Raw genomic sequence first — 12,057 nt, forward strand, 5'->3', positions numbered from 1 at the left:
CTAGAGGATGTCTTTTACCCACTTCTTGTCACTCAGGTCAACAGTCAAGGCAATGTCTGACCTGATTCTTAATACAGGATCTCAGATACTGGTCAATGTCAACATTAGGCTTTTACGAATAGCAGTTGTTGATGGATTTCACTCCGTCTCATAGCCCAGGTCCAGTATTCGCTATCTCACATTTGCTCACTGACTGGCTTTACTCCTCTCAACACCTAAGACAATGTATTCCAGACCTTGGCTCCATTCAGAGCGTTCAACATTCATCCAAGATCTGCTGATCTCAAACTTCTAATTTGGGTTTAACCACAAAGAGGGCCTTTCATAATATTTTGACCAGACTGATACTCTAGCATTGCGACATTAAGGACTATATAATTAAAGGCAAATATACATACACATCAATCAAGCATAGATTAAAAAAGCAAAGGAGAAACGGGTACTCTAAAACTTTAAATATTTCTGGTACATGTTGTCAGGGAGCCAGTCAGTAACTTCTGCTAACAGTCATTCAGCGTTGGACCTCTGCTGCTCTGTTCATTTTAATTTGTGTTTATGGCTTTGTTTTCTTTGTTAGAAAAATATCTACTTTAATCTTGGGAGGATCCTCTTCAACTTCGGTCCCCAGCATATGTCGCTCCACACTTGCATAGGTTTGTGGGCCACTACTAGCTCACATGCCGTTGGGACACGATTCCTACTCTTAAGTGCAGTGAAGTACTTGCTCAAACACAGTTGCTATGCATGATTTCTTGGCTCTAACATAAGGTGTTGTGCTGGACTGCTGTCTGATTCTCTTGCTTGGTGCTCAGTCACATTAGCAGAGACACACACAGCTGCATCTTTGACTGGCACCGGTACCCCTTCCTGCAAACAAGTTGCATTTAAAAAAAAAAAATACATATAGCTGATGTGCACTCCTGAAAGAGTATCGGGACGAGAAGACTACCACATAGAGCAGCCATCTTTGACAGGCACAGACTTCCATACCAGGGACAGAGAGCTGCCATCTTATACGAGTGCTTCTTTTATTTATCCAACATGCAACTACCATCGTGAGTTGGTAAAAAACGATTTACCTTAAACATCAAGTTTGCAGTTTTACCTTTTAGTAAAAAAGTACTATTACATGTATGAAAAACAACGTTTGTCACCTACCCTAAACACAACCAACTAGGTATCTCTCTCCCTTGTTCACTGAGATAGTGAGTGCTGTGGCTCCTGCAAGTGGTCTTCACTCATTCCCGTGTTACAGAGCAGAGACCCATACAGATGGGCAGACTACAAATGTGTCTACCAATAATCCAGAGAGAATTACAGGCAGGAGGGCGGGGCGGCACACCCAACACAATCATCTCTCTGCAGTCCAATCAACACCTCGCACATTATTTACACAGTGTATGCAATGCACACACCTTCTACCCCAGTGCTCTGAACACAGATCTCTCTGGTCTTTTCCATCTACACTTTTCTCTCACAATTTCAATGCATCGCAGTTCTTGCTTTGCATTTTACTACATCTCTTACAGTTCCTCCATGCTCATCATCCCAAGTCTCAGGTTCCTGCCTCAACTCTTTATTTCTGTTGCTTACCCACCTTCCCCGCCGAGCCTATTACAATGTATTGGTAGTTTCCCGCCACACCAACAACCTGGCATCAGTGTGAACATGTTTTGGACCTGAAGCATGGTTTACTTTTGCCAAATAGCGGTTTCTGTGGAGTGCGAGATGAAGGTTCACCACAAGCCCTCGTGTGTGTAGGTCTTAAAAATTACATAGCCACAATTCTGCTGCAGCAGTAGGTTATCTATTCCTTTAGCAAATTGACTTGGATATTTCTATTCGCAATGTCCTCACGCACTGCTGGTTCTTTTCCCTTCTTCACAGCTCCTATGACTCAACTGGCGACTGGTTCCCCACCCACATTAATGTACATGTCCCAACTTTCTCCTCCTTGTTCCTACAATTGTGCTGAAGTCACAACAATGATTCTTGCACATCTGTATGAAGTTTGAAAGGTGGAGGAGTTCGGGCCAGGAGTACCTGAACCGGTCTTCTCTTTGGTCTCATGGTCCTTACAGGCAATAAGCCTACAGAATGCTAACAAGGACCGTTCTGAATCGTGCATTGGGCAAAATCAATAATGTTTCTAGGATTGGGATGTTAGAGGTGGCTAGTGAGAGCCTTAATCCTATCCATAAAATACAGGTTGTGGAAGGGGTGAACCCAATGTACACTGTTTTATGTCTGAAGGGTCTGATTTAAATGTAAGGGGCACAGTGGGGCACACTTCAAGATAAACACACATATCAACAGAAAAAAAAACGCTTATTCAGACAATGGAAAAAAACTAGACAATGACAAACTCAACTCCCATCTTGAAAGAACCCTAATAAAAATACAACTTCAAAACATACACACCTTATACAACTGGATCTCCTCTGCACTGGACGAAGAGATACAAATAAAGACCACATTCAGAGTTCACCACAAAAAAGATAATCACATGCGTTAATGACAATGTCAAAAGAATAAAAGCAACCCAACATACGACAAAGCAAGTAGAGAAAACTAAAAGATCAAGACAAAATTACACTAAGCCACTATAGAAGATCTTACAGAGCCACGAAAAGACAACATTACTGCACAGGTATACCCGTAAGCAGACTGCACATCTAGGGAATATCACAATATTCTAACAGAGTAGAGTGCCAGAATACAGAAACACCACAGCTACAAGACTTCTGTGACAAACTCCCCATGGATTTTAGTTAAAAAAATTACAAAGACAGACATTTACCTTACGGAGAACACAGACACCACCCCAGGCACAACCAACATAGAGAAAGACAAAAGCAATCTTGCACTGCTACTTATTTACAATGCCCTCTCAGGAACAGATTCCCCCAACATTATTACAAGCAGCCCATAGGGATTACCTATAGATTCAGCACCTCGAAAACTCTTTGAAAGATATAAATCACAGAACCAGTGCAGGGGAAATAATTCGAAGCTTACTCAACAAGTCCCTGGAACAAGGTTCCTTCTTTCACAAACTGAAATTTTCCTACATTAGTTCACTCCTCCAAAACAAAAACCTCGACCCATCTGACCCAGCAAACTACAGGCCATTTTCAAAAGAACCATATTGGAAAAACAATTTAAAGAACAGTATTTACCCAACCTTCAAAATTTCCAGAAGAAAACAGCGTAATGTCAGACTTTACAGTCCAGCTCCAGATCAGCCAGAGGTACAGTGTCAGCCATCATATCCATTTGATAGGACCTCAGACTCACAGTGGACAACAACGGACGGCTACCATATTGCTTTTGTATTTATCAGCTGCATTTGGCACTGTCTACCAACACAAACAACTACAAAGACACCTTCATCTCGGAATTTGTGAAAATGTCTAAAATGGATTGCTTCTTACCTCAGACACACAAAGTTGTTTACATACCACCTTCCACTTCGGCACCTGACATCCAACACCGGAGTCCCTCAGATGCCCATATCTTCTTTATTATTCACCATCTAAATTATCCCCTTACCAAACCTGATTAAATCATTCAACCTTACTATGCAGATAATACCCAAAATGGATGGCTTGGAAGATCTGTATAAATCAAAACCTGATTACTCCTATTGTGCAATAAATACATGGATGATGAGTAACTACATAAAGCTCAACACAGCAAAGACTGACATGACCTGTGTGACCCGTGGACAGTGGCAAAAATACCAACCTATTAAAACACTGCATCACATCTTCCTATACTTTGGATATAAAAAAAACTACAAGCCATCCAAGCGCTCTTAATTTCCAAATTTGACTATGCTCGTAATCTCCAAGCTCGACTATTCCTTGGTGAAACCAGGCTCATCATATGTGAAACACAACTAATACAAATTGCTATCTCAAGACCCCTTCTCCACCTTCACCCAAGAGAACGCATGACACCAGTCCTACTATCACTCCACTGGCTGCCTATTGCTAGAAGGACAATGTTCAAGGAACCATGCATTGTAACAGAATCTTCAATGAACAAGCATTGGCATAGCCAATAAATCTCGCCATTGGGACCTTTTAAGTATTTAGTTATGCAGCACAATATCCTTACTGCAACAACATTAACTGTTGCATGGCTAAACACTTATAAGGTCCCAAAGGCGAGACCGATTGGCTATGCCAATGCTTGTTTTAAAGAGACGCCCAACCATGGCTAGCAACAGAGTGGGGGTCGAATGTAAATGGAGTACAAAACATTCTGAAATGAGTCACACTCGTAGATTAAACACCACATGTACCTATTGTATGCATTGTATACGTGCTGGTATATTAAAGTGCTACACTCATACACTTAAAAGTTTGACTATGCAGTTCCTGTGAGTCGGAGGCACGCACACCGCCGTGCTTTGTGCGGTGTTTATATAGCACCCTTTATCGCTGTGCATCTGTGCTGATAAGGTCTGGATTGATGGCTGCGGCGGCCACGTTACTGGCTGGGCCTGCAAACCACAGGTTACCGGGTTGTGTCACACGGGATGCCTTTTAAGCTGCAGAGCCGCGGTTTCCCTTTAGCCACCCAGCTGCTCCTAATCCTTAGACATAAACACGAAGTAGGGCGAGCACACACAGATTGTCACACCATGCTCATTAAGGACTAACAAGGCTCAGGCATGTGGGGTAGACACAACCAAGGGCTTTATTTGTGCGAGGGAGGCAGAGAAATCACGCCCTCTGACGCAGCAAGTCTTGGAAACCGCTTGCAAAATAAACCGAAGCCAGAACAATTGAACATTTTCATATGTATGTGACGCAGAGAGGCATTTGATGTAAATTGCAAGATTTGTTTTCCACTGGAAATAGATAGGTAGGAAATTAGTTATTTTGAAGGGACAAATCCAACTCACAGTGGGTCCTCGCTTTTGGACACAGTAGTGCTTTCCCCGGAGTGGGCTTATGTCTTGGTGCAAATACTGTGAAAAATGTAAAATGCAGAAATATTACATGCGTACATTATGGAACACAAGGCGGGGTGGGAGAGAGACCGTGAAAGGGAAAGAGTGAGAAACAGAGGGGTAGAGAGCGAGAGAGGGGGAGAGAGCAAGAGAAGGAGAGAGCGGGAGAGACAGAAAGAGAGAGAAAGCGAGAGGAGAGGGAGAGAGGGAGAGCGAGAGCCAAGGAGTGGTGTGTGCGTGGTTTGCTCTTTTTGGAAGCACTGCACTCGTGCTTGTGGCGCGCTGCTGCGTGCTCCCGCAAGCTGGATGCCGCCACAAGCACGAGTGTTTGCTTCCAAAAAGACCAGAACCACGGCTAAAGGCCCTCCTATGCAACGCATGCGCGCTGCGTAGGCAAGACCTAAAAAAGACCACTATACCTACGAATTAAACTGACCCAATACAAACAAAACAGGACACTGCTCTCCAGGCTTGCATCACAAATTCACATATCATAGGAGATATATTGCTTTTTCAGTACAACTCCCCAAGCTCTGGAACTCGCTACCAGCCAAAATTCAAAAGCTAAGAGTAGCATACACACCTAAGAAGACCACTGAAAACAAGGCTATTTCTAAGATAACTACTTCCTCCCATAACCCTGTGACAGAACCCGACAAGTCAATTAAACCTTCAAATTCAATCTATAGTTTAAAGCCCACAAATATGGAACAACCCAACTAGCACACTATTTTCTGGTTCCAGTTAAGCTAAGAAGGGCTGACCTATGGTTATCCTGGGTATTCTAGAGTAATTTCAACTCATAGAACAGAGCTATGGCTCACACTTATACGAATACTATAACACTGCGAGGTCGGCAGCCAACTATAGCTTAATTCTCTTACTCACATATATGCTACAGGTGTTGTCCAGTACTTTACCTGCAAATAAACCAGCCAAGATCAACTGAACAGGTATGGAATAACTCAAGAGATCTGTCACTTACTGGTGGCAATCGGAGGACTCCAACCTAGCCCACCAAAGCAGGACCCAACTAGCCGATTGTAACAAAGGCCATCTCTCCAACTAGAGGCTCAGGATTAAAAACTTTAAATAAAATATCGGGTTGGACATTCCAGTGCAGTAACCAGCTAGGTAAACTATGGTCATAAGAAATACCGTAAAGGTTCCTACAGAGCTGCTGAAAGTGGTCAGCTTACTGAAAAACAAACTGCGCACCTATCTCTCATACCTCTTCATTCACCATGATGCCAAGCGAACCGTGCCACTAACACAATAACTGCACTACTGTGGTCATCAGGCACTACAAAAAAACAAGTTCCACATAGGATAAAAAACAATGACAACTCACTTTCAAGCACACACCTTACATGGTGCAGCTGGCTCTGCACACAGGCAAGCACTTCAGTTTCCCACAAAAGGCTAGTGTTATATCAATGCAGCAATACAACCCAACACAGAACTCGACAAGTGTTGTAAAAGAAGCCCATAGGAGCCATTCTGTCCTTCCAGAGCTAGCGTGACATCACGAGGCAGTGTGCAACGCTGGGTCATCTGAGAGATTCAACACTTAACTCTAAAATTAGAAGCGACGAAAACCAATTCAGAGACCAAGGTGCAATGCACACCCGCTAAAATATTAAACTCTGGCATGTTAGTCTTATGCAATCTGTAAAATCTTCAAGCAAAAGAAAACAAAATCAAAACCTAATCCAATACTATGCATAAATCTTCCCAAGAAAGCATATACCTTCGTTAAAAGTCCAGAAAACCAAGCAAGTACTACACACATTTGTAATGCATCACTCTTTATTACCATCACATTCTGCCATTTATTTCCGAAAAGAAGCAACTTCTATAACAACTTTAATGAAACCAGAACATTGATCAGTCCAGGAAGTGAGATCAATCCTGTTCGTTTGCTAATTATCTTAGAAGTGTCTATAAGCATGTACGGTCCAAACCGCACAGCCAAGTGTGAAGGGAATTCTTCATAGAGACGATGCAGTTAAGGTTTGGAGCACATACAAGTTGCCAGAGTACGCGACAAGCGGTCCAGTCTAATGCTCAGTATCCCCATTCGATCTTGAGATTTGCAGGTAGGTCTGCAGCTACGAGTTCATCAAATTTGGACGCCTCCTTGACAGGGGTCCTGTAGAAGGTAAGCAGGTCAGAGATTGTCTGCATCTCACGCAGTTGGCCGTTTGGCACCGCATGGCCCAGCTCAGATGCCAGTCCCGCCAGCAAGTGGAATTTCTGTAGACCATCTTCAAGGGATACCCGTTGCCAGTCAGCAGAGACCCCAAACACCTTCCTCACGTTTGCCTCCAGGAGTTTTTCCAGGTCTGGGGGAGGGCTATACTTCCGTGTGCGGGGAGGAGGGCCCACCGAAGCAGGCTCAGCTTGGCTGGAGGCTAGCTCTAGATGTCCTGTGACCCTCACAACTTCAGGGTCTGCAGTCTTCTTCCTGCCAGAATCAAGGGCAAGAAAACGTGTTTACATTCTCTGCTTTGTTCATCCCCATCTCAAATCATGACAAGTAATACATTGCTACATTAGACTCAGCCAGTCAATATGACACACTTGGGGGTACTGGCCTCCCTACCTCAAAAAGATCTTGCAACAAGTCCAAACTTCAGCAACCACTAAAAGCAGAGCATCTAGAATACAGGTACAGACTGGAGGATAATAAAATGGTCACTAGAATTATGAGATTTTTGACTCTTGCTTTTTCAGATAAATTATGGACGTAAGAAATGTCTTACATACTCAACCATCTGCTACACACAAAAAAAAAAAAAGTTTCCGGCTCAAGCATGTCAAAAGTTAACTTTGCAAAATGTTACCCCACCACCTTCCACCTTTCAGCTGCTGATTGCTGCATTCTGGTATTAAACAAACAAGGACGTAAAACCGTATCCCCAGTTGATGGACTAAAAAGGGCGTTTGTACGCTTCAGGAAATAGGTCCTTAAACAGCTAAAATAGGATGGAAATGAAGATTCCTCGTATGTCATGAAAATATTTTCTTTCTTTATCCCACATATTTATTGTACACCAGAGACACCATACTTGGAGCAGAGGTAACACCAAAAGGGACGTAGAGCACTGAAAATTTCAAACGCTTTGCTTCTCGTTTTAAAGTCTGATGTTTTGAACCTTGAAGTGCCTCCTGTCAGACACATACAATATACATTTGTAACAGTTACACAAAGCTCTTAATGGACAGAGTTGCTTCTAAAAGTTTGAGTACGACACACAGTAAACCACAAGCTCTACCACACATTTTAATACAAGACATGTGCTGGAGTATTTCCTGCTCAATGGAGCAGCAATGCTGCAAACAGCAAAAAACAAATCTGCGTTACCTACATCTTGAAACACACAATGTTTTATGCTTGGAGTTAGAAGAGACGGTGTTAATAGTGTTCCTGAGTTTTCATGCAAGACGAAATCTTGAATTGAAAAAATTGCGACATTATCGGCGACAGTGTGTGCCACACATTTTAGACATCCCTGATGCATAATTTGGTCCTGTGCGGACTTAATTTCAGTGGTCCTGGTTTTTTACCCACCAATGCCCTTCCAGTATTTAGCATAACTATAGCCAACCATGACTTTTGCTGCTCAGTTTCTCATGGAGATCAAAAGGAAGAGTGACAGGAGCCCCAAAAACCTTCAGCTGGATTGATCATATCTGTGGGTTACTGCGAACGGATAGGAGGATGTCGGCCTTCAGGCCTACCTACACACGTCTTTAACCCCTTCCCCGCTCATGACGGAACCGCTCCGTCATGAGCCACGGTTGCCGTGTGCTTATGACTGAGCGGTTCCGTCATGCCTCGACCGTTGGCGGCCGCTCCGCCCACGCGGCGCTGTTTCCCCGCCTGTGCGGGGGAACAACGCAACTGGGCGGAGTCATGACGGAACCGCTCCGTCATGAGCACAGCTCAACCGTGGCTCATGACGGAGTGGCTCCGTCATGAGCACAGCGCCACCGCGCTGCCCCCCCGCACCCCCCAGCGCTGCGGCGGAATTCCCGCCGCAGCGAAAGGGTTAAATGGGTGCTTTTGAAGGAAAACATAGCTGAGGGCACTGCAAGATCCTTACTTGTTTACAAGTCAGTTTAATTCACATGGGATCAATTCAAAATAGCCTTATTGTTTTGCGGGGTGACTATTTCAGAAACTCAAGCACAACTTACATCGCATGCCTGTAGCAAACTATCAATACACAAAAATAATCACACAAACAGCAATTTCAAAATGTAATAGTATCGGTCAAGAACACCCATTGTAGCTCCTCCTTGAAGAAAGGCAGTAATTCTTGCACAACAGTAAAGGTAAATTGACCCTCTAGTTATGCCTAGCAGAGAAAAACAAGCATTGACATAGCCAATAGGTCTCGCCTTTGGGTCCTGCTGCATAACTAAATACTTATAAGGTCCCAAAGGCGAGACCTATTGGCTATGCCAATGCTTCTAAGAACTGCAGTGTTACTTTAAAAGGACAGGGATGGGGTATTCGAAAAAGGTTGTAATCTATTTTATTTATAAAGTTCTGGGGATGGTCGTTGCTTCTAAGCTCTTAGATGAACCAGCTCAGGGGACATCCAGCTTGTGAGCAAGAGTGTGCAGCCTCGTAACAGCTCCCAGAGGACAAAACACCCTCACCTTCTAACAGGTTTTCGAAATCACTGACACTCCCAACCACAGCCGAGACGAAGGACGCTTTTAGCGAATTATTAAGTTTCATGTCAGCACATAATAGTGGTTATTTTAAAAGTTCAGGGGGTGGGCGGACTTAGGGCCTTTACCCTTCCACCGCAGATACGCTGGCCGCAGCCTGGATATGGGAAGGGTGAGATACAGTAGTGAGGTGGTCACAGTCACAGCTCGGCCAGCAGCAACATCCCTCCCCTCTGAGGTCAGAGTTTCACTGGACAAACTGAGTAATGAGGATAGCTAGCAGGTACGAGCTGCTCCCCACTCCAGGCTGCTTGAACCCTACCACACCACTGAACGGGCACCAGCTAACACCCCCACTCAAAGTTAATGCCGCCGGCTGCTACATGTGTGGTGGGTGTGGTATGTTTTCTGTCCAATTAATTGGGAGGCGGGGGATGTTCAACCAAAGAAGCTTGCTTGAGGGCACTTTCACCGCACGCAGAAAACACAGAACACACCCCCAGGCCTGAACGCGCTTTGTCGGCCAGGGGGGCTGAGAAGCTGCGCCCGAAACCTGTGTTAGAGAGGGAGGACAGCACACAAGTAGGGCTTCTCTCCGCAGTGGACGAGAGAGGTGGCCACTGGCAGGGGTAAGGTGGGTGGGGGGGGGGGAGGGGTTCCGTAAACGAGCAGCTTTCGAGTGAGTGTATATATATTTTCTGCTGATTAAAATTGCATTTTTCAGACTTGTTTTATTACTTGTGGGGTTGAAGGGGGCGTACAAGGGGACGGCGCAGTCACTAATTTCACAAATTAAGCAATATGATGCTTAGAACAGCAACCCCCACCTCCCTTAAATGAGGTGTGAACACACCCTACTCCCAGAGGTCTGCTCGGGGTCGGGCAGATATTTGTCTGAACTCGTACATTGGATCTAGGGCTGGTAACTACAGCTAAACAGCTGCAGATTAGAGGGGACAAGGGTACACAAGCGGAATTTTCCTACCTCCATCTCCGAAGACAGGAGTGGACATGGTGAATGGTATACCACATTCAGAACTTCCAAACAAAGTCTGTGCCAAGCAACGAAAAAAACATTACAGAAATCTGGAATTTCGGTGACCAAAAGTCACAGTGCGGACCAATCCAGTCAAATATCACTATCAACCCAGGGTAGTGCTAGTGAAAAAAACAGTGATACTATATCCAATGCTCTCTTCCCGCGGTAAGACACTCAGGTCATCATTTACTTAGAATACCTTTCAAATAAGATATCACGCCCATGACTATGTTCTAGATTAACCTGGTAGCAGAGAAGATGTAAAATATCAGTCTGTTCTACTGAACCAGGCCTAACAGCAAGTAACAGAAGGGACCAGACAATAAGGGAATGTTAACACTACCCACACAGTAAAGCCTGTGGGGAGATGGGGGGGTACACGAGTAAGTTAAAGAAATCTAAAAAGTCTTCTATAAAACACCACCATAGGGGCTCCACTGTTTGGAGTGTCTCCATTTCAAAATCACATCATCCTGTTATACAATTGTTTCAACACAAACATCTGCAGCCATCGTGCCACACTCAGCAAGTTTGAGTATCCCTTCTCTCCCATGGACATTCACTCGTTCCGTGTGCCAGTTAGCACATAATGTTGTCTCACCAGCAGCCAGCTTGGAAATTCGCGCGATCCTGCCGGTTATTTCGGCGCTCAACACAGAGTAGTCCTGCTCGTAACCCTCAAAGTCTGAAGACATGTTTGCACTTCTGCAGCCAAAACCAGCAGCACTGATGGCTTGAGCTGCTTCCGATAACACACACACTCCACTTCCGGGCCCAGCTCCTCCCCTTCGCCTGGCCATAGGGAAAAGAACACATTCACTGAAGCAAAGAGAGCCCTGCAGCCCGCACGCTAATAACGTAGCCATATTGGATGCTAGTACAATGACGGAATTCAGGAAACAATCTGGATGTACCAGTCTTTGGAGAAGAAGAAAATGTATCCTTACAATTATAAATACAACAAAAATTACTTCTTGAAAACACATGAATGATTTATTTGCATATCACAAGCAAAAAATGAAAAGAACATTGTAATGGTTTATTTACGACACAAAATATAAAGAAAAGATTGATCTACAAAAGAAGCGGTTTAATTATTTATTTTTTTTCTCAACACTACGTTCTGAAGTATTACCATTCTAACGAACTAACACAAAATGGCCTCTAGTTCTATATTTATTCCAGGCGAGAATAGTCTGACACCTACCTCTATAGCCGTTCTTTCATGTTTATAGTCTAACCATAGCAACCTAAGCTGCACCCCCACAACAACAACGAATTGCCGGATGAGAAGTCAAATCATTCAGCAAATGGGCAAGGGAGATATTTCTCTTTCGGCATCTAAGGTATTCTATTCACAAATATTAAA

The 12,057-nt window shown here is 44.1% G+C and overlaps 1 protein-coding gene across 4 annotated transcripts in view; it reads right to left on the reverse strand.

Moving 5' to 3' along the window:
- Positions 1–12,057, reverse strand: part of ERCC1 (ERCC excision repair 1, endonuclease non-catalytic subunit) — a 161,237-nt gene that overhangs the window by 72,437 nt on the left and 76,743 nt on the right. The window contains exon 1 of one of the 4 annotated variants that reach the window (XM_085651679.1): positions 11,290–11,427. The exons of 2 other annotated variants lie outside the window; for them this stretch is intronic. Coding sequence is in view for 1 of the 2 variants with exons in the window: in XM_085651683.1 (XP_085507809.1) it covers positions 7,031–7,430 (400 nt within the window). In the remaining variant the exon portion in view is untranslated. Of the gene's footprint in view, positions 1–6,752; positions 7,431–11,289; positions 11,428–12,057 lie in introns of those variants that run through there. One more of the 4 variants, XM_085651683.1, reaches the window with a different exon arrangement.

This window comes from Triturus cristatus, chromosome 4_1, assembly GCF_964204655.1.
Source record: "Triturus cristatus chromosome 4_1, aTriCri1.1, whole genome shotgun sequence".
Lineage (NCBI taxonomy): Eukaryota > Metazoa > Chordata > Amphibia > Caudata > Salamandridae > Triturus > Triturus cristatus.